General features: G+C 38.8%; 1 protein-coding gene and 1 long non-coding RNA gene across 2 annotated transcripts in view; one reads left to right on the forward strand and one right to left on the reverse strand.

Moving 5' to 3' along the window:
• Positions 1-23,793, reverse strand: part of LOC147866124 (uncharacterized) — a 94,509-nt gene that overhangs the window by 14,099 nt on the left and 56,617 nt on the right. The window lies entirely within an intron of this gene.
• LOC147866126 (uncharacterized) lies at positions 782-3,350 on the forward strand. The gene is made up of 2 exons (XM_087316495.1): positions 782-2,528; positions 2,649-3,350. The coding sequence occupies exon 1, from the start codon at positions 857-859 to the stop codon at positions 2,378-2,380; it is 1,524 nt and encodes a 507-aa protein (XP_087172621.1). The 5' UTR covers positions 782-856; the 3' UTR covers positions 2,381-2,528; positions 2,649-3,350.

Raw genomic sequence — 23,793 nt, forward strand, 5'->3', positions numbered from 1 at the left:
TGTGCTTAGCAAGGAGAAGTGTATATAATTTGTCAGGTCTTATTCACTCACATGGTAGGCAATCAAGAAGTGGAGACAAACATCTAAGTTTTCGAGCAAAAGCGATGTGGGGAATTGGAAGAGAACAATTTGCTACCCAATCTTCCCTTCTCCCTCGTTCGCCCCCCACTCCCCCCCCCCCCCCCCCCCCCAAAAAAAAAAGAAAAACAAACAAAGGAAACCAAATCCAGAAAGGAACAAAACGACACAAAAGTACAAATACAAACATGATTTGTGAAAAGGAGAGACAGAAGCCCATTGCATGCAAAATACATGGGGGTAGACAGAGAGAGAATTATTGCACTTCATAAAAAAAGGGGTTGGAATTTGGGTACACACTCTCACTCTCTCTCTTTTATCTAAGTTCTCTTTTCTTTTCTTTTTATTTTGAATGATTGGGTACAGAGTGCACACCCCATTTTGACAGAGTGCACACCCCATTTTGTTGTAAACCAATTGTCTCATGGGCCAAATTTGGTCTTATAAGACGTTAATATATCTTTCTTTCTTTCTTTCTCCCTCTTGTCGCCCTCGTAAAAAGCTAATATTAGGCTTTTATCATCGACACACATGTTGGGTAGGTCATGGTTCGAATCCTACACACCCACTTTTCCTTGTTTGGTAGGTCATGGGTCTAAAGAAGACTCCACACATGTTTGGTAGGTCATGGGTTCAAATCCTACTCTTCCTTCCTTTCTTTTGTGTCTAAAGAAGAATCCAACACACATCATCTAACAACTACCTTTCTCCTAAAACTTAGAATTTACTCTCTCTTGTCTCTTTGTCTCCTCATGAGCTTTCCTCCTAGGAGCTGTAGATGAGGGGCATCAAGGGCCTGATCAGAACAGTTAGGAGCTATGTCTCTCACAATCATGTTGTTGTTGATGATGGTGATGGTGATGATGATTTTCTGAAGACTTCGGAATGTAGCACTTCCGGATCGGCGAGGAATCGAGCTCATGCAAAACATGATGCCGGAACTAGCCATAGTAAGGTGAGAGATGAGAGCTATGGTGTTCAATTAAGGTCCAGCCATGGCCACCATGTGGCTCCAAAGACAGAGCACTCGGAGATGGTCGGCAAGGCGGCCGCGTGGTTGTGGTACATGCGAGGAAATGGGAACTGGTATAATAATAACTGTAATGATCTTCCCAGTTCTCTTTCTTCTTTGTCCATGGACCGAGAGAGATGTCCGAATGTGCCGGAATCATGGCTGGCCGGCCATGGCCACCGGACAAGAAAGGAGTCCCGATTCAAGCTCGAGGCACTCGCGACAATTCATCATCATTTGGCCGATGCCTCCGCTAATATGCCTCCTACTACCGATATATTTAGCGAAATTGTGGATGAGATTGACATGAATCATGACCAATTCAATGACATGTTTTCTCCTCCGGAATCGAAAGATCCGGCCCATCAAGTGGTGGTGGTACGCATCGATGGCCGGCTTACATGTTGCCTCTCGGCCAACCCGAGAATCTCTTCACCTTCCACACTTAGAACCCCTCTATCCCGGCCATCCGAACCTGGTGGAAGTAAGCTTGATTTTGTTGTAACCACTATTTGTGGCGGTAGCGATCAACAATGCACTACTTCTTCTTCTTCGCCTTCTTCTTCTTCTTCGTCTCTTGTCCACTGGCGGCCTCTCGATAGCCATGACTATGAGCTGGATGCTCGATATAACAGTTCGGCTCGGCATAGATCCTCCTCGCACCGGCTTGACAGGAGGTCAAGGATCATATGTGGTGGTTCCCAACACCATTTGCCATGTGATGTGTCGGCCTATGCATCGGAGGGTGAGAATGATAGCCATGGCATTACGCATATCGAATGTGACATGCCATGGCACATCGAGCACTCCGATGACACTGATCATGATGTGGATAGCCACCACAATGAAGGTATAACACATGTAAAGAGCCAACATTGTCATGAAGGGGGTGAAGCCGGCCTCGAATACCATGGTATCTCATGTAGTAATAGTAGTAGTAGTAGTTGTTGTAGTAGTGGTGATGATGTAAGAGGCATCATTGTTTCGGCTCTATCGAACAATGAGCATAGCTCTCAAATGAGGCGAGAATGGCGGCATAGGCAATCATCGGGGGCTTCTCAACTGGTGATGTGTACCATAGATCATTTAATGAATGGACTCAAGAAAGCAGCCAGTTTTAACATGAGTAGATCTAGTACCACTTCTGATAATGAATGTAGTAGCCATGTTAACATGGCCATGGATGGCCCCAAGGCCGCCACCGCCGCCCATCCGTATTGGTGGCATTGCCGTCATTTTCTCCCCCGTAGCCGGTATCGCCGCCGCCGTGTCACGGCAGAGATCAATTGAAGGATTTCCCATGGTAGAGATCCATCGAAGTATTTAGCATGGTATGAGATCCATTGAAGCATTTCCCATGGTCAAGATCGATCGAAGTGTTTTAGCATGGTAGAGATCAATTCAAGCATTTCCCATGGTGGATAGAGATTCGATCAAAGTGTTTAGCATGGTAGAGATCAATTGAAGGATTTCCCATGGTAGATAGACATTGGTCGAAGTGTTTTAGCATGGTAAAATCAATTGAAGGATTTCCCATGGTAGATAGAGATGGATCGAGGTGTTTGGCATGGTAGAGATCAATTGAAGGATTTCCCATGGTATACATCGAGTCAAAGTGTTCTAGCATGGTAAGAGATCAATCGAAGCATTTCCCATGGTCGACATTGATCGAAGTGGTTAGCATGGTAAAGATCAATTGAAGCATTTCTCATGATAGAGATCGATCGAAGTGTTTTAGCATGGTAGAGATCAATTGAAGGATTTCCCATTGTAGAGATCAATCGAAGTGTTTACCTTGGTAAGAGATCAATCGAAGCATTTCCCATGGTAACGATCGAATCGAAGTGTTTTAGCATGGTAGAGATCAATTGAAACATTTCCCATGGTAGAGATTCGATCAAAGTGTTTAACATGGTAGAGATTGATCCGCAAGGGCCATCATTTGGTGCCTTGATTTCGGTAATAATGTGGTACTAAACCACGTTATCAAATCCCTAAGTTGTACTAAACCCCATTTTGCTCAATGTTTACAATAATCAATGCCCTTTTGAAAATTATGCGTTTTCCCGCCTAACTATGAAAGAGAGTCTTCGACAAAAAAGTTCTAAAAACTTGGTCAAGGCCGGACGAACTACGAGTCCCATTGCCATTATTTAAAGTCTAGTACAGGTTTTAATTCACAATTCGAATCCTATATGCCCCATGTGTTGGTTCCTTGAAATAGTATTGAGCTTCATGCTCATTTTAATCGATCTATCCAAGAATATAAGCTTTTCATGTGGATGCATTCAATCAAAGGCATTTGGAAGTTCAATCCGTATTATGTATTGACATACACAATGTGATAATAAACGTTGCACGGGCGACATACAATAAATTTGCTCTTACCAGTGCAATTTTAAAATGCAATATTGATTCGTATTTGGTATTTGTTCTTCTCATCTTGAAATTAGTCCTTGCAATGATGATATATTTGTTGTGTACGAATCGATCTCCTTTGAAGCTTACATTCATTATCACATTGGTATAACATAAATGAAATTCTCAAAGTATAAGCCAATTTACAAGGAGAAAAACAATACTATATAAGAACATTGCATTCTACATGATGCTTTATAGTATATACAATACTATATGACTGACTAAATTGGATGTACTTCCCAATCCACATTAAATAATTTACGAGTAACTATCTAAGCAGTCATAATGGGCCTCTTGAAATTGAAACACATCCACAATAAGAGAATAGTTAAAACCAAAAGCCCCATAATACCATATAGCCACAAGAAATATTTTAACATGAACACGGGCTCCAAGGTACTTACACCATGAAACGTGATGAAATTTGAAAAGAGAAGGATAAAACTTTGCTAGGTCAAAATGAGTAGGCCTCTTATTGTAAACCAACTCTTTCTTATGACGCCAATCCAGATGATTATATGGTTAACATATTGTATGATTGTGTATCTAGCATAATATATATATTATCAATACACACTTTTTTAGCATTAGCCAACAAGACTGGATAAACACACTTAACCATTCATTTTCCCTTTGTACAAAAAATACTATGCATATTGTGACCAAACACACCTATCATCTATAATTGTACATAGAACTTAAAGCTTTATTTAAATATCCTCATCCATCTATTCCTTTGCCTTGATCAACACTATGTAGTTTTGTCTTCTTTGGGGGTTCCTCGCAACAGGGGTCCAACAACTTGAGGCCAACCTGCATCAAACTTTCTTTGTGTTTCTTGCTCCCATTCTTTCGTTAGAGTTCATGGAACTGTACCTATTATAAATTATCACAATAGAATCAAGATATGGCACAACAAGGTCCTATTGTTGGTGTGTGCTAATTAGATAATTCATCTTGTAATTAGCAATAAAGATGCAAGTGTATGATGAGACACATAATTAGAATCTACTTCCACAATTCATATGCCGACTACTCAAACATTGGGTTGTTACCCTTACATATCGGTTCCAAAGAGCTTTTGCATCTTTATTGTCCTAATGCATGATATATATAAATTTGAAAATGTTAAGCACAAATTTTCTTCTCTACGTAACGTTAAAAAGCACGTCGAATTTTGAGGCTTTTCCAAAAAGTGAGTGACATGAGAACCAAACTCAACAATGAATTATTCTTGTGCCAAGATAATACAAACATATAGGCAATCTAATATGGTAGTACATTATTGATCATTCAAGGATATTGTTGGTACCATGAGCACAACTTATGACATCGATAAGTAAACTTGGAACACTAGTAACTACAATCATGCCAAGTTCCAACCCATAGTGAAACACATGGCTAAAAAGGAAATAAAAAACACAATTGTCATATGATTTCTCTATAAATTTATTTTCTTGAACCATCTACTCTTGTTGTTTTTCCACATCTTGTTTTTCTTCTTCTTGAAACCCTCTAGTTGCAACTTCTCTTCATATTGTCAATGGGAGGTGGTGTTTTTGTTCTCCTGTTATGGTTATCTAACAACTACTTTACTTCATTTGTACCTATGAGCCAAGCCAACAACTAAAAATCATATACAAACAACCTCTTATCATGGAGCCAATCCTACGACTGAAACCTTCTCCCAAAGAGAAGCTTACAACGTTAGATTGAAATCCTTTCAAAAAGCTTTGTAAAATAGAAGCTTACTTAGACATGTGATTTAATCTGGAGAAAACATGAGATGTCCATGATTAGGTTTCATAAATACTTTCATAAATTGCAACAATGAGAAACTTACAATGTTAGATTCAGATCTTTTCAAAAAGCTTTGCAATATAGGATCTAACTGAGACATGTGATTTAATTAGGACAAAACAGGAGATGTCCATGGTTAGGTTTGGATTGACAAAATGTAGATAAAATACTTGTTATTGAATGTGCAAGCAACATGTGAATACGGTGCAATTCAATAATACGGCTTTTACATTAGAAAATTATGATTCAAATACACATATGGTCATGCATGATTGCATATGACATAGCAAACATTATACATTCATATGTATACCACATGATTTCCTACATGTGGGATAGAAAACAAAATACAACCACACAAGTAGATAGCTATATAAAACCAATCATCATGCATGCATATTGATAAGAGATTGAAGCGAGAAAAAAGCATATGATTAAAACTCCATAAAAGTTCAGGGAAAAACAAACAAACAATCAACAATCAATTTGTGTCTATGCGTGGAGATCTAGAATTGCATGGACCAACCAACACCTCATATTTATAGCGAGACCCAAGGCCCCCAGACAAGTTCACACTTGGCCTAATGGGTTGTCTCAATCCCGCGGATTAAAAGTAATCCTCCCCTTCTTTACACTCTTGTTTAACCCTCACACTTATCCACGTGTATAGAATACTATGGTAAATTCTCACCATGGGATATTATATGGTCATGGTCGTAACAAACATAGGGCAAATTCCATGTTATGTTTGAACAAATAGTAAAGAATTTAGTAAATACCTCCATGTTGTGTTTGAACAAGTAAAGGATTCAATGAATACCTCCAAAGATTTTCCTTTGCCTAGTGAGGTCCCATACGATGTAGGAGATGGCAAAGGAACCCAAAACGTAAGGGATCACCACCTTGGCAGGGACAAGAGACATCTCTCTCTGTCTCTCTCTATTACACTATATGCGTGTATTAATGTATGTTGCTACTATGTACTTGGTTCCCTATATCTATATTATTAAAATTTCTTTATTCCCCCCAATGCCCAAGTTTTCCTTACCTCAAACAACCCCACCCTAAATACCCTTTGTTACTTAGACACAAAAAAAGGAAGTGCTCGCTTACTCGTACAAATGCACGAAGTAACCCACATAGTTCAGGGAGGGTTGATTTCGGGTGTTTATGGAATAACCGGAGGCTTCTTTGGAGTTCCCCTCTTTGTTGTATTGTGCTTTGGTTTCTTGCTTTTGTTGGGCATGGAGTAAAGGTTCTTGTTTAGGGAACTTTACCCATATTTGTCTAGGAAATTCTGATAATATCAATAATATATTATTTCATGTCAATCATCCAAGGGAAGCTACTTCTTATACTCTCAAGGTTTGGGGGATATACATTCATTCAACCAAGGTTTTTATATCTCTCTTTAATCAATCAAGTATGTGTATGCACTGGATATGACGACAAATATAACAAAAAAATCTCATAGTTTCTATGAGCTTATTTCAATCATGCAACTCAAATTCCCCACCATTCTCCACTTTTCATCTCCTCTTTTAGGGAAAATTGATTTTCCTCTTTCATGAAAAATAAAGGAATTAAATATTAGTATTTACATTTTTATGCATTGTAGTTTAATGGATTAACTCATATGAGGAACCAAGCTACACGGTTTGAATACCAAAACTACTACAATTGGGATCTATTGGTTGAAAGATTTGGTTGGAAGGCATGTCTAGCATGTAGACATTAGGATGTCCATACATTCACATGGACTCTCCCCTTCACTCACCCCTTCATCACCAACATCAACAATAGTGCTAGTCGTCCAATATTATGTCAACATCCATTAGATACCAATAAGATGGGTGGAATTTGTGCAAAAAACTTGTGTCCACATGGTTAAGGTGACAATCCTGATCACATAGGGTTATGATGAAGGGAGTGTTAGCATGAGTTAAGCAAGGCCAACCTAACATATCTAGAATTACTATAAGACATGGTTGTTTTGGGCTGCAAATTGTAGCCCTATTTCAATAAAAGGTCATTGTTTGAAAAGGAGATTCATCCCTTCTCTTCTGGATTAGAATTTGTGCATTCTCTTGCCAAGGTTGCTAATGGTGGGAAACTCTCAAGCCAATTGTGTAGTTCCATTAAAAGCATTTCTTGAGATGCCGATGTCCACAAACATGTGCAAATGCTAGAATAGTTCCCTAATTTGAGAAAACCATTCTCACTATTTAATTAGTCATGATTCTCATCATAAGTCTAATTTAACCATAGTCATCATGTATGTTATTAGACATGCACATAATCAATCACTAGTCATGCTCATAATCATCTATTAATCACATTCAAAGCAAATATTAAGCTCAAAGTTTGCACATTAGCCCTTCATGTCTTGTTATAAATATATAATAAGAATTTGATTTCACATCAAATACATTTTAATAATGTGAACCCTAGATTGCCAATAGACAACACCCAGTATCCACGAGATATTAAGTGTTAAGCTACCATTACATCTAAACCTAAATGTTGACATAAAGTATTGCTTACACAATTATTACAGTTTCTAATAAAAAATCTATCGTTAAAATATATAAACATGATACTCTTAGTTGTAAAGCATGCGATTCATAACATTAGTGGTAAATGTGGGTCCAAGTGTTGTAATGTCAAGTTTGTGGTCATTTACATGCACCACTTATTAAACAAATATTGTTTTTACCATTTGGCAATTATCTATTTCCCCACAACCCAAGAAATGAAAAGATAGCATTGTGGTTGAAAAGGCAAGTGTTAATGGACAATAATTCACCCATGAACTTCGGTGTTTGTTAAAAGAGTTTTAAGATATATGAAATAATAGTTTTGTAAATATCCCCTCTCAAGCATTGATCCGACCAATCCAGATGATGCACATTATAACACATAATTACTCATATCACATTCCACCAAGTTATGTACGTGTCTGCTTATGCCTCAACATACTTGTAAAATTAGAAATGAGACTATCAACAACCTTGATAACTCTTATTGATCGTTACATGCATATAAATAAGAACATTATTAATCCATGATTAACAACCCACTTGTTTGTTAGTACAAATATTCTAGCATTTATTCAAGTTCATTACGCATACTAGCGTGTATTCTTGTGTCTGTAAGCAATCTGTGCCTAATTCCTCATTTTTACTCGAGTTCATCACACATGAGTAATTTGCTCCTTAACAATAGCTTTGCAATGTCATCAATGGCATTTCTCCACAATAAAATGAGCAAAAAGAATCACACAAGACTTCAAAAGGCAATACTAATAAAACACCATTACAATATGGCTGGAAAATGTAAAATCACAGCCGTGCAAATTGGAAGAGAGGTGTTTAAATGTCGTGAATATCCATGACATGCGAAATTTTCAAATTTTGAGTGCTTCAATGCGACATTGTAAATATTTGACTTATCAAATAACAACTAGTGTGAAGCTGTGCATATGTGATAAAGGGGCGCATGTTATAACGGGAAATCATTTCGTTTACATAGAGTCATTGGATTCATTCATAAATGCTTCACATAAGAATAATTGAAATTTAGCTATCATGTTTGAGTGACGTTTACTCCAATATTTCAAAATTCCCATTAGGTGTACTTTCTTGCTTGCTAGCCTCTTCTCTTTTCCTCTGACATAAATCACTCTCTCTCTTTTACTAGTAAGCAACACTTTTACTATAGTACCCATGAAATTGGGTCAAGTCTCATTAGATGCCATTATAGAATGAAGGGGCTGAATGCATGGCCTTCTAGTCTCCGTTAGGCAATCTTATATAGTTCTTTTTTCTTTTCCAAAAAAAATCCTCCATTGGTATTAAACTTAAAGTGGCCAAAGGCAATATGCAAAATAATCCACTATTACAATGAATATTGCAACGTATTTAACTAGAAAACTCTTGAACAATCATGTAGCTACAATAATCCAACCACATTTAACATCCATATCAAGCAAGGAATTACCACCAATAACACTGGTTACAAAAAAAACCCCTCTTTTCCAAGCTGAATATGGATTTTGGCCTTTATCAATGGAGTCTATGCTACATATATTACTTACCATTCCGTCTATCATTTTGATTAGCCAGCTTCCCCAAAGCACGCCTCAACCCTGCTTCCAAGGTTCACCAAAATAGGTTACATCTCTCTAACATGCATACCACCTTTAGAAATCCCTGCAATTTGATCGAAACTTTGCCGATGAATTCCAATGGTTGGTGTTAAAAGATGTATGCCAATGACAACAACATGTAGAGCTTGCTACCAAAGTGATATAGATTTCCACAATTTTCCTCCACGCATCTACAACAAAGAAAAGAGAAAAGCACTCCCAAATGTGAAAATTAAGTAAACACATAATACTACTCCCTGTCACACCCTAGAATTGGTTTGTCCTCCATTAACGTCATCCATCTCTACCACAAACTTGGACTAAATAGTTTTTTTTTTCTTTCCATATATAAGGACATCTTCCCCAAGCAAAGTTGTCCTTATAACATCAACCATGTCGACGGTTATCACCCAAATCATGTACATATAATAACAAAATGATGTAGTAACCTCATCACCTCAAGAAAATATGCTTCAACCCCCATCTTCACTCATCCTTAACACCAAAACATTTTCTTCATTCAATCCACATCAACCATCTCGCCAACCAGCTCGCCATCTCGCTGATGCCCACCAACATCCTGTACTAACAACAAAAAATGAGTCTAAAAATTTCCTCACCTACTCATGATAATCGGCTTTGACCCCCACACCATCTTCACTCATCCTTATCACACAAAAAATTTGCTGCATTCAATCCGCATCAACCACCTCACCGATTACCACCAAGTTCCTCCATTTAAACAGTTCTTATCTTAAAAAACATATATTGCAGCAAACAATCTCAAAAGTTAGGAATACTATAACATCTAACATGTATGTATCGACCATTAAATCTAAATGTAACATATTGAAGTTCTAAACCTTGAATTGTATACATTTTAATAATAGTTTATGGTCACTATGTAAAATTTGTGAAAACCATTAACGTATATTCCGACCCTTTTGGCATTGACAAATCATACTATCATTGATGAGGAATTAAAATTTTACCATTATGTCCTTAAAAATAGAAAATTTATGTGGGTTGTAATTAGCTAGCACCTTCCATTGTGAACTCTCAAATAATATAAATGATTGTCTAAATCAATTTTAGTATGGTGGTTGATTAATATACTACATGATTAGTGGCTCCAGATCAGTGGGTGATGTAATGATTCACAATAGCTCGAAGGATAAAGGCATATTAGATGATCTCCTGAAGTCATTTTGGAGGAGGTTATGGGCGTTGGATATGCTAGAAAAAATAAAGGTTTGGTTGTGGCTTCTTAGCCACATGGCGGTATTTGTAGGGGAGTGGTTGAGTTCCCGTGGTGGTGAGCTTGGTTGTAAGTTATGTGGACATGCTTTGGAATCAATCTCTCATAGTTTCTAGAATTGTACAGAGTCGATTAGCATTTGGAGTAGAAGCCTAAGAAGTGTGGCAACTTGTAGTGTGAATGGGAATGTTGCGTGGGGTTCCATACAGGGTCTAACCCTAAAAGGGGAAGAGTGTCATGATATGGCAAGACTCAAACCCATGACCTTATGTTATATGAGTCGAGCTCTTGACCATTATACCATCTATTGTAATACGTAAGATATTATTTTCATTTAAGTTTTATTATAGGAAATTAATGTATATTCCAGATTTCTTTGGAACATTCTAGAAGCTTCAGGACTCCTCCTGAGAACACCATAAAAGGAGGCACAAGGCATTATGTTGAACCAAATTGGTGCAACGCCAATCTTAAGCCTCATAGCCATCTTGTATTTACTCTTCATATAATATATCATCTCTTATCATCATCTCTCTCTCTCTCTCATCCTCGCTATCTCTCTCTCTCTCTCTCTCTCTCTCTCTCTCTCTCTCTCTCTCTCTCTCTCTCTCTCTCTCTCTCTCTCTCTCTCTTCTCTCTCTCCTCTTCTCTTTCCTCTCTCTCGGGAGTCTTACGCAGTCCCGTCCTCTTAGTACTGATAGTACTTCCCTTCTCCAGTACTAATTCTCTCTATGTTTTAATACTATTCCTAACAGTTTGAACCAATTTTTCTCTAGTCTTCTTTTCGGTTTTCCTCATCCTCTTACCCCTTTTTTCCAATACTATGGCTACTGTTAGTGCCCAAGAATATCAATCCGTTTTCTCCGAGTTATAGGGTCTAAAAGAAAAAATTGTTGCCTTGGAACAAGAAAACCAACGATTGTTAGGGGATCTTCAACAAATCTCTCAAGAAAAACAACAAACGCATCAACAACATGGGGAGTTAGCGTTACGTGTACAACAACTCGAAGCAACCATTGTAGCATTGCAACAACAAGGATCAAGTCCCCAAGGATTTCATAAAGAGCCCAAGATTGGACTTCCTGTGAAATTCGATGGAACGCGATCGCAATTCATGGGATTTCTTAATCAGGTACGCTTAGTCATTCAAATGCATCCTTCACGATACCCCATTGATGCATCCCGAATTGGCCTAATAGGCATGTTTCTTCGCGGCTAAGCCTTCGCATGGTTCGCTCCGCTTCTAGAAAAACAATCGCCCTTGCTTAATAACTTTGAAGACTTTATTAGCGAGTTTAAAGCATGCTTTGGAGATACATACAACATCAGGATGACGATCAACAAAATCCGACGATTGCATCAAGGTGATCATCCAGCCTTTGCTTATGTGGCAGATTTCTGTCTACTCGCCTTAGATATCCCTTGGGATGATCAGGCACTAATGGAGCAGTTTCGCTACGGCCTGCGAAACAATGTCAAAGATTTACTCCTAACATTCCCCGAAGAACCAAATTCTCTTACAGAGGCAATCAGTTGAGCAGTCTGATGCGACAACTGCCTTTTCGAACAACGTTCGGAATGTCAATTACAAATACCACACCTTAGGATGGAGCCCACATATGCCTCAATTGCGGCTAAACCGTTTGCACGAGACGTATCTCAAGAAAATACTCCGACACCGATGGAGATCGACACCATGTGTCGACGTGGCCCGTTATCGAAAGAAGAAAACCAATGCCGATGTGCAAATTGATTATGTATTTATTGCGGTGGACCAGGGCATATCGCAATCAACTGTCCCCATAGGCCAAGAAGACAGGTAAATCAAATCGTAGGCTGTACTAAACCCGAATCAATTCTTCTCTTAGGAGTGTCTGATAATATTAATAGTACTAATAGCCCAAGTATCTCAAACAAATTTGAAATCCTTGGTCAATTAGAAGAAGAGTTAAACGACTGAGTCCACCCAAAATAGGAGCCGTTTGGTTGGACAACCCTAGATCTGTACAACCCATTAGTGGTTCCATTCCCTCTAAGCAAGTTAGCAATGTGTTCTTAGCCCAAGCCATGGTTAGTACTAAAAGTACTCCTCTACTAGTACACGTCCTAACACTTTTAGATTCTGGAGCCAATTCTTGTTTCATAGATCGAAATTTTGCCCAAGCTTCTCAGATATCCTTAAGAAAACTTCCTTGCCCCGCATCTGTAGTAGTAATTGATGGTCCTCCCATTGCTTCCGGGAATATTGTAGAAGAGTCAGAACCCATTCAGGTTGTCCTAGGTAGTTTTTTGTGTGTGGTATCATTTAATATAATTAGTAGTCAAGAGCATCCCATTGTCCTGGGATTACCTTGGTTTGAATTACATAATCCAGACATAGATTGGAGAACAAGAGAAGTCCGGTATCGACAACCCCAAGAATCTACTCATCGAGTTTCGACCATTTCACTCCATCAACTACGCGAAGAAGGACACAAGGAGGCAATGTTTCTATTTGCAATATCAGTACATCCTTTCAGCAATATCAAGAAGGAATCCTTAGTGCAACTTCCGGCAAAATATCATCCTTATGCCGATGTATTTGACAAGGTAAAAGTTGGTACTCTTCCTCATCATCGTCCCTACGATTGTCCCATCGATTTGCAACTAGGAACAGAGCCACCATGGGGACCAATTTACGACTTGTCACCAACCGTTATGCCGTTTGGTCTAACCAATGCGTCCGTAGTCTTCCAGCACATGGCAAATGATATATTCAGAGACCTCTTGGATATCTGTTTAATCATCTATTTGGATGATCTATTGATTTATTCAAAGACCCAGGAAGAGCATGATTCTCATGTACTCTTAGTACTAAAACGAGTCCGAGAGAATGGTCTTTATGCCAAACTAGAAAAATGTAGCTTTGACTGCAAGCAAGTGGAATTTCTAAGCTATGTCATCTCCTCAAAGGGCATCTCCATGGATCCGGCTAAAGTCAAAACTGTGCTAGAGTGGCAAACTCCACGTTCATTACAAGATGTACAATGTTTCCTAGGTTTTGCTAACTTCTACCACAAGTTTATACAAGATTACTCGAAGATTATTTTACCTCTCACACAACTTACGAAGAAGGGACAAGCATTTCTTTGGTCCAATGAAGCGGACATGGCTTTTAGGCATCTTAAGAAAGCCTTTACATCAGCTCCTATTCTAGCTCATGTGGATACTAATAAACCATTAATCACGGAGGCCGACACATCGGATTTCGCCCTCGGTAGCATCCTTTCTTAACAAGGCGATAAAGAAGAGTTACATCCTGTGGCTTTCCATTCGTGCAAATTTGATGCCGCGGAAATCAACTATGAGATACATGACAAGGAGTTATTAGCCATCGTGGATTCATTTGTGCAATGGCGGCACTTCTTAGAGGGCTCTCCACATCAGGTCATCGTCTTCAGTGATCATAAAAATCTTGCTTATTTCCAGAACGCTTGTGTACTAAATCGACGGCAAGCTCGGTGGGCCCAATTCCTCACTCGTTTTGACGTCAAAATCACATATCGACCGGGGAAGTAGCAAGGAAAAGCAGATGCACTATCAAGGCTTTCATATCTTGCACCTCGTCTTGGTGATCCAACGTTTGATAATCAAAAGCAGGTAATCTTGGGACCAACACGTTTGCACACAAAGCGGATTTTTCACACTCCACTAGATTCCCGGATTATCGATGCCATACGTGCTAACTTGAAGACGAACACTTTTGCTCAAGCCATTCTAGCGCACATTGATACCTTTCGGGCATCTTGTTCCCAGTCTCAACAACCAGGTATGGACTACCGACAATTTGAATATCATGATGGTTTATTGTTCTTTAAAAAGCTCGTATATGTTCCCGATTTCTCCTATCGCCTTCAAATCGTCCAAAATTGTCACGACCCCCATACAACGGGACATTTTGGTAGTATGAAGACGTTGGATCTAGTTCAACGATCCTTTTGGTGGCCCCATATGTGAGGTTTTGTCGACGACTACGTTCGGACCTGTGATGCTTGTTGCCGAGCAAAGATGCCATGACATCATCCATATGGCTTGTTGGAACCCTTACCGATTCCAAGTAAGCAGTGGCAGTCTATTTGTCTTGATTTTATCAAAGATCTACCAGTCTCGAAGGGTTTCGATGCTATCTTAACCGTCGTTGATTGATATACTAAGATGACACATTTTGTGCCATGTACTAAGGCCATCACTAGTGAGGAAACTACTGCCCTTATCATGCATGAGGTATTTCGGTACCATGGCCTCCCAAACAGTATCATCAATGATCGAGGACCTCAATTCGTCTCCAAATTTCGGAAGCATATCTTCAAGATGCTCAAGGTCTCTTGTAACCTCTCCTCCGGCTACCATCCCCAAACCGATGGGAAGGCGGAACGAACAAATCAAACGTTGGAACAATACCTTTGGTGTTTTTTGAGTTATCAGCAGGACGATTGGGATGATATTCTCCACTTTGTGGAGTTTGCTTATAATAACGCTATTCACTCCTCAACTCGGGTCTCCCCAGTTTACGCTTATACTAGTTCTCATCCTCGCTAGTCTGTGATCGACACCCTGGAGCTACCTACCAATCCTCATGCCGAGGATCATTTGGAGAGGCTACGCAAGATTTAGATGGATCTCTCTACTCATCTTCGTCATGCTCAACACACAGAGAAGACTTATGCGGATCGTCATCGGCTTCCCTCCTCTTTTGCCATCGGAGATCGAGTATGGCTCTTACGTCGTCACATCAAGACTACTCGACTGTGTGACAAGTTGGATTATCGACGACTCGGTCCTTTCCATATTACTGGCAAGGTTAATGATGTCACATTCCGCCTTGATGTTCCTCCGCATCTTCAGATACATCCGGTCTTCCATAGTTCTCTTCTTGAACCTTATAAAGCAAACACGATTCCCGATCGTGTTATACCACCACCGCCCCCGCTTGAGTTAGACGTTGGCATGGTGTATGAAGTTGTTGCCGTCTTCGACTTCAAATTTGTTCGCAACAAACTTCATTATTTGGTTGATTGGCTTGGCTATAGTCCGAGTGAACGTACTTGGGAACTCGTTGAGCATGTCGCCAATGCTCAGGATCTTCTTGCTGATTTCTACCGATAGTATCCAGACAAACCCGGTCCTCAATCAATGCCGACTCGTTACATTCGTCGTCTTAAGGGGGGGGATAGTGTCATGATATGGCAAGACTTGAACCCATGACCTTACGTTATATGGGTCGAGCTCTTGACCATTATACCATCTATTGTAATACGTAGGATATTATTTTCATTGTATATTCCAAATTTCTCTGGAACATTTTAGAAGTTTCAGGACTCCTCCTGAGAAAACTATCAAAGGAGGCACAAGGCATTATGTTGAACCAAATTGGTTCAACGCGAGCCTTAAGCCTCATAGCCATCTTGTACTTACTCTTCATATAATATATCATATGTTAATCTCTCTCTCTCTCTCTCTCGTCCTCGCTCTCTCTCTCTCTCTCTCTCTCTCTCCGCTTCTCTTTCCTCTCTCTCGGGAGTCTTACACAGTCCCGTCCTCTTAGTACTAATAGTACTTCCCTTTTCCAGTACTAATTCTCTCTCTGTTTTAGTACTATTCCTGACAAAGGCTGAGCGGAATAGTTAAAACCCACAGGGACATGGATTTATAGTGTAGAGTGGTAGTGTGTTCCTATGTGATGGGGTGAGACCTAGCACAAATTCTGATTTTTTTGAGGAGATTTGGCTTATGGTGGCATGCAACATTTGGACTAGGCGCTGTAAGTTTGTTTTTCAGCGGCAAAAGCTCTCATGCGGTGAGGTGATGCTAAATATCTTGTTTGAGCTAGTGGCCTGGTTGCATGGACGGTATGACTCGATTAAGGGGGGATTGGATGAAGTAGATTTAAGGGCAAGGTCAAAGTTCTTGCTAAAATGAGGTGGTTCTCCCATGATGGTCAAATCTTCAACGAGGCCTAAGTGGAACTACTAGGCGCCTAGGTGGTTGTTTTCGTCGACGGCTCCCAATATTGTACATGGGATGTAAATATGTATGTATTGTTGATAAATGAGTATGTACATGGAATGTAAAATGGGGTTTGTTTCAATTTTGTTAGGGATAAGGGTTACATGAGTTTTGTTGTTTTTTTTTGTTGGTTTTAGAGTTGTTCCTCCGTGTTGTATATACTAATCCCATTGTGGATTCGAGTTGAACTTTGTTGTATTCCGTTTGCTAACTAATGCGAAGTAGTGTTTTTTTTGGAACAAAAAAAATACTACATGATCATGTTAAAAAAGAAACAGAAAAAGGTTTCACCTTGGTATTAATGGAAAGATGCCCAATGGCTACAAAGAACTCATTCAATAAAATATAACCCTCATACCCACATTGACCAACATGTCGAGTAGCAAAATCCCTCATGCAAGCCCTTCCAAGACGGGGGCAGGGAAAAAATCATCTTGATAGAGCATATCTCCACTTTATTCTCTCCCCAAAAGAGGTGATGGCCTCTACCTTTTTCCAAATTTCTCGGAAATGTTGTTGCTTTCAAAACACAACCTTAGCCTCACCAGTTACTGTCTCATATTGACCTCCTAGAGATGCCCTTGACTAACTCAACCAAATTTTGTTTGACTTTTTGAAATATACATTTACATCTTGCCTTCCACAATACCCAAACTACTAAAGAAGGTATTGTAGATCAAATCTTGTCCTCTTCCAAACAACAGATTGTTGTAGGATAATTGACCTCTAATACATGTCTTCCATCGGAGCGAAGAAGAAAATCAACATACTCCTTTTCATACTTCTGTATTTCTTTAGCCAATCTTCCCCATCTCACAAAACCCTATCTATACACCTATTTACCATAAATAGTCCATACAAAATTCTCAATGTTCTTTTCCAAACTGCTCCAACAATAGGACATACCCATAAAACATGGTGAACCGATTCAATGGGAAAACCACAACTATCACATTTTAAATCATGGCAAATCCCCCGCAATCATGACTTCACAGGAATGCCATAATGTACCAACAACAATCTAAACAATACAATTTTTTTAGGAATTTGCATGACCCCATAGCCATTTCCAATAAGCATCCAACCAAGAGTCTTGTACATTACCAGATCTTCAAAATTTACACGCTACTGGCATAATAGCCATACCCCTCAGCAAATCTCTACCCATTATTACCGAGTATTGAAAAAATGGAATTTGTTTACCTAACATTCCTTGCACTGATATGGTTTGCCATTTACACTCATTGGGATCTATGATCATGTTTTTTCCCCTTCCCATGTCAACCGAATACGATGATATTTATCTTTGGAGTGCAGTACTCTTGAGCACAATCAATTTTCACATTCTAAAGATATGACAAACCTAGATGTGGGATGCCGATATGTAGAGCTATGATACTTTAGTCCGTCGTACGTTTGTGTACTAGTATAGATGTTCATGAATGATAGAGTTTGACAGGACATAACGGGTCAAAGTGTAATGTCGAGAGAAGAGGATAGGCTTTCATCAATTGATGGACATGCCTAAAGGTGGAACAAACCCATCAAGCTAGGATGAGTTTGCCCTTGGGTGTGGATAGCTAGTAGTCAACGTGGTGGTGCACAATTAATTCACAACCAGATTTCAAAAGTTGTGGGATTGGGAAATCAAATTGAGTGTGACCAAACATCTAAATAAAATATTTGTTGGTGAAAGGCCAACTTTTAGATAATATACACATGCATTTCTTAAATAATAGAAAAGTGAAAAAAAAACATGAACAAAACAAAGCATATAATTAGTGTCCCTTACTCATTTTTTCATACAAAGAGTGTTGAGGTACCACAACCTAAATGAGTAGCCCTAATTGGGACATTGGTTGACGGGTTAATTGGTGCCTTCCATCAAATCTAATGGCCAATCTATGAAGGGGTTGTAAGTGTTTGTCATGGCTAACGTGTGTAGCGATACTAATGTAGTTGTTTTGGCAACATCGATAGGGAAGTGACAATCAATCATTGGGGAAGGTAGGATGCTTGAGCCTTGTTTCGCTACTTGCAATTTAAGGTAGATGGTGCTAGATTGCAAAGCAGTCCCAATTGACTTCTTGGTCCTCGTAAGTTGTAATAATGTAGGAAAAACTTGCTAGGGTTCGCCGAATGTGACAAACCTTATAAATGATAAGGATAACCCCAAGTGAAAATGCCACCTAGTGGTGGAAGAGGGGGGTTGTACTGCCCTATGTAGGGAATAGTGGCACAAGGCTACTTAGGCCCTATTAATGACGATAAGAATAATATTTAATATTATTAATTAGTTTTTAAAATTTTACTTACAGTGTCTTCTATCAATGTGATTAACTAAACCAAGCTTCATACCTCACTAGTCGATGTTAGAATATGTATGACTACTAGAAAAGCTAGTCAAATACTAGAAATGCCTTTCTAAGATATCCACGCATGACATATATATCAACTAATGCATTAACAACAAGCTCAACTTTCAAAGGCCCTCTTTGGTCTATATTATACATATATGTCTTTGCCCTCTCTTAAGGCCTTGATACCTCTACATGCTTTCAAGGCGCACCCAAATGTTATTGCATCATGGAGAATACCCATTGATTTCATCTTTGCAAAATTTTGGATCGCTTCTCCACAATAATCATGTAGCAGACATCCACTAATTAACATTGTCCAAAGAATAATATTCTCTTGAAGTGACATCATATATAGCATATCTATGGCTTTAGGTAACTTGATCGACCAAGGAGATAAATTCTACCATTGTAATGAACCATGGGGCTCTCTATACCATGATTTGTCCATAATTAATTGAAAGGATAATACCCTTCCAAATTCGAAGTTGATGCAAAATCACTATGCTTAACAAATCTACCTATTATAAAGTTCCATAAAAAATAATCTTTACTTGATAGTCTATCAAACTGTCTAAATGCATCCATGAGGCCATCACAGCTAGCAAAGATGTTCCTCAATGCACTTGCAACACATTTTTCTAACTCCTAATAATTTTTCAGTGCATCATGGATGAGTTTGTCCGCATTAGGTGCCACAATGTCAAAACAAGCCATGAGTGTGGATGAAATGTAATAGAGTTCAATTTGATACATTCTAGTTGCGCTTTCCTTGGTAGATAAATACATCAACCATGGCGCTCCAAGCAAGCACATCATGCTTGGGCTACTATTCAAGCCCTCCATAAGCATCTTAAGTACTAGTGCTTTCCAGGTAAACCAGGCTCATTGCAAGTATTGATGATACATATATGGAACAATTTTCCAAAATAAGAACATAAATGAAAACAATATTATCCACCTCAGGACTCTTAAATTGCATTTTGTGGAAAAGATGAAGTGCATTGTTTGATAATCCATGATGTATATAACAAGATCAACACATCCCTACATGTGTTTCTTCAGCTTTCTGAACACCTAATTCCCTTATACTACATTCCATTATATGCACATATGTGGATGTCTTAGGAAAATGACCCTTAAATTGCATTTCTTTAAATATTTTCATTGCATACTCATGGTAGCCATGTTCAACATATCTAGCCATTAATGTAATCCCTAAGGTAATAGTTAAAATCTCTTGCTAATCAATAGGCCAAATTAAAGATGAAAAAAGGTGAATAGATTGGACAGAAGAACTCGATCCTCCTTACCATCCCCAAGTTATGATGAAGACATTGCTAATGTACCGCCAACATCCCATACCAACGGATGTTAGGACAACAAGTAACATGGAAGATGTAACACGATTGTTGTGACGAAAGCCTAGCTTGCACCACTAGTGTCTCGAGACTTCAACATGCCAATGTAATTTGTGTTATGATGATAGATAGGCCTCATATTTATAATTCTTCCTAGCCACCTTCAATAGATTTGTTTTTCCAAAAGACTCACAATCTATTGGTTGTCAAGTTCATGATAGTGTATGCACTCACATTAGTCCCTTTGCAATACTAGTGAACATACTTGTTTAGAGACAACTCAACATGTGTGTGTGTGTATGTATATAAATGGAAGTGTGTGCAAGCACACTTTATTATAAACCATATAAACTAAGTAGATACACGAGGAACTAAATTTGATATCCAGTTAGCTGTTCAGAGTCAATGCAGTCAAAGAATACTAAGATATTCTTATGACAAATCGTGCTCATGTGTAAGCCTAGTCAAAGACTTAACCAACCACATTCAATGTGGTTAATATATAATGCCCATAGTGCTTATTGTGATGTCGATATCGAATGAACCTTTTTCCACTTGTGTTTGGGTAAAAGCATGGGAATGGAAACACTATTATAGCTAATTAGCTGCTAAAATGGCCATAGCTATTTAGCTATTTCTTTAGCTAACTTTTTGTGGGCAAATCATAAGGATCATTTTTCGAAATTTTATGCTTTATTACTTAAATACATGTCATTTATTATGGCGAATAGGTAATTTATGGGAATACTCAAAAAATTTGAACTTTGGTTTCTGACGTAGTGGAACCTGGGGAATAGTGCCCTCATTTAAAAACAACTTGAATGTCACCAAAATCTTGCTAATCCTGAGTTTGAGTTCGAAATCCAAATAGATGGAGTACTCTGAGCACGAACGTAGACGAAGATCCCGCAACAACACAAAAACTTTGATATCGACATTGCACCTTCAGAGCACCAACACACCACCAATTCTGTTACGGGCATGACCATATAATATCCCGTGGTGAGAATCTACCGTAGTATTCTATACACGTGGATAAGTGTGAGGGTTAAACGAGAGTGTAAAGAAGGGGGGGATTACTTTTAGTCTTCGGGATTGAGACAACCCATTAGGCCATGTGTGCACTTGCCTGGGGGCCTTGGGTATCACTATAAATAAGAGGCCTAGCTACTCTCATTTGATCATCTTTTGACTATGTCGAGACTCTGTTCTTGTGGTGGGTCAACTCTTGTAGCAAGCGCGCCAACACCAGGTACGACTCGACGCCACGATGGTGGCATGGGACACCGATCGAGGCTCGAGTCCGTCTCGATCCCTTTGCACGGGGGTGGTTGGGTGGATCAACACCCTTCTTTCTCTCTTTCCTTTCTATCTATCTATCTTTTATCCTTATCATATGCTTACTTTAGATCATATCTCTAATAGTTGGTATCAGAGCTCATGTTCTAATGTTTCTTTTGTTGTCTTTTGTCTTCTTGATTGATGGTGATCAATCCATGTGCTATCAGCCTTGATCTAGACAACGATCAACACAGGAACTTCGGTAATCTTTCTTGTTTTTTTCTCTATTTTTTCTTCTCCCTTCTAATCATGTATGTGGTCATATGTAATTTTTTTTTCATTAATTCAATGATGTTGTAGTGGTAATTAATTGGTTATATAAAACGTTTACATATGTGCACGAGGTCAATATCTCATTTGACATATATTTAATATGTGATTAGTGTCGTATGTGTACAAGGTTAATACCTCAATTACGTATTACGTTCACAAACATATGTTACGTTTGCGTATGAGTTCATTACCTTGATTTGTATGTAAATGATATGTGTTTGGTGTCGTATGCGTATGAGGTCAATACCTCAATTGCGTATTATGATTAACCCTTATTTTTAGATGTTTCGTGTGCATAGAGGGTATATGCCTCGCTTACGTATCTGTATTACATAATTTTTGGCTATTTTATATTACAATTTCTTTTATATATGCATATGTGGTCACGTGTATACGTATTTGATCGTATATATGTGATAATATACATATGTGTATATAAGTTATTACGTGATTTCAATATCGAATGTTTTCCTTTTCGGGGAAAGGATCTTGGTGGCCATCCTCACATTTTTGTGAGAATGGCGTTGTCACCATCCCTTTTTCAACATATTTTTATTGTTGACATCCCCGTTGGTGACGTCGATTTCGTTACGTAATGAAACAATATTAGCCACAATGGTGTTGAGAACGTAGGGCTTGACCCACTTGATGTGAGGTCGCTCTTATGACACACATATCCAACATCCCTCCCTCATTACATGGATTCGATGCCACCATGAGATCATTCTTACGAAAGGCATTCATAATGACGTAAGCATGTGATGGGCCACGTGGGCCTACTACGAAAAGAGGACTCATTTGGCTTGACCATTAGGTTGCACTTTGGCATATGCCATCGTAATTACGAGATTTGAGGTTAGGTAACGTACCAACAAAGTTTGTGGTAAACGAGGGGGAAATAAGGACTCTTGACATATATGTTTCTTTTAAAAAAACACATATGGGCAAATGCCTCACATATCTCTTATACGCATTAAATATTAATCAATCAAGAAGAGCAATTTACTTGGTTGGCTCAAGTGTTTAATGCATTTGTTCTCGAGGTCTCGAGGTCAAATATGACCAAGACCATACAACATCGTTGATACATATGACTATAACACATGTTTAGAATTGAGGTCTAAGTGCACTTCGGGGTCCTCATAATAGGACTTAAAGAGCCGAAACCACATATGTGGGTACTGAAACATAGTTTATTGTTAACATTTTTTTTGTGTATAAACTATTCATGACGCGAACATACATGGTTGAGCCTCGGAGAGCCACCATGAAAAAATCGATATAGAGATCAGGGAAAGCCATTAATTTGTCACTCCCATGGTTTTTAAAACACCTTTGTGTTACCATAGTAACCTGATCTTCAACCTCATCTCATACGTCTAGAGGGGTATTGACGTGCGATCATGATATCGATTAATGTTTGCACATGTTATGTTTACATCACGACATGATGTTATGACTATTTGTTTGACCTTATCCTATTTCTTTGCCAGAAATAATAATGGCTCAAAATAACGACCCGATGTCATCCGCTCAATATAAGTCTACTTCCTCTATAAATGTATCAATAGAAATTCCTAATGAATGAATCGCCCTGTTGATGTATTGTACTCTTCCATCAGCGAGTGCACCGTATAGGTGTGATAACTTACGGTGGGTTGGATTCCCCATATCTGAACCAAACGATCATTCACAAAGTT

The sequence above is a fragment of the Azolla caroliniana genome, unplaced genomic scaffold (genome assembly GCF_043228905.1).
Source record: "Azolla caroliniana isolate FFs.n. ecotype wild unplaced genomic scaffold, voAzoCaro1.0.p SCAF_3, whole genome shotgun sequence".
Classification (NCBI taxonomy): domain Eukaryota; kingdom Viridiplantae; phylum Streptophyta; class Polypodiopsida; order Salviniales; family Salviniaceae; genus Azolla; species Azolla caroliniana.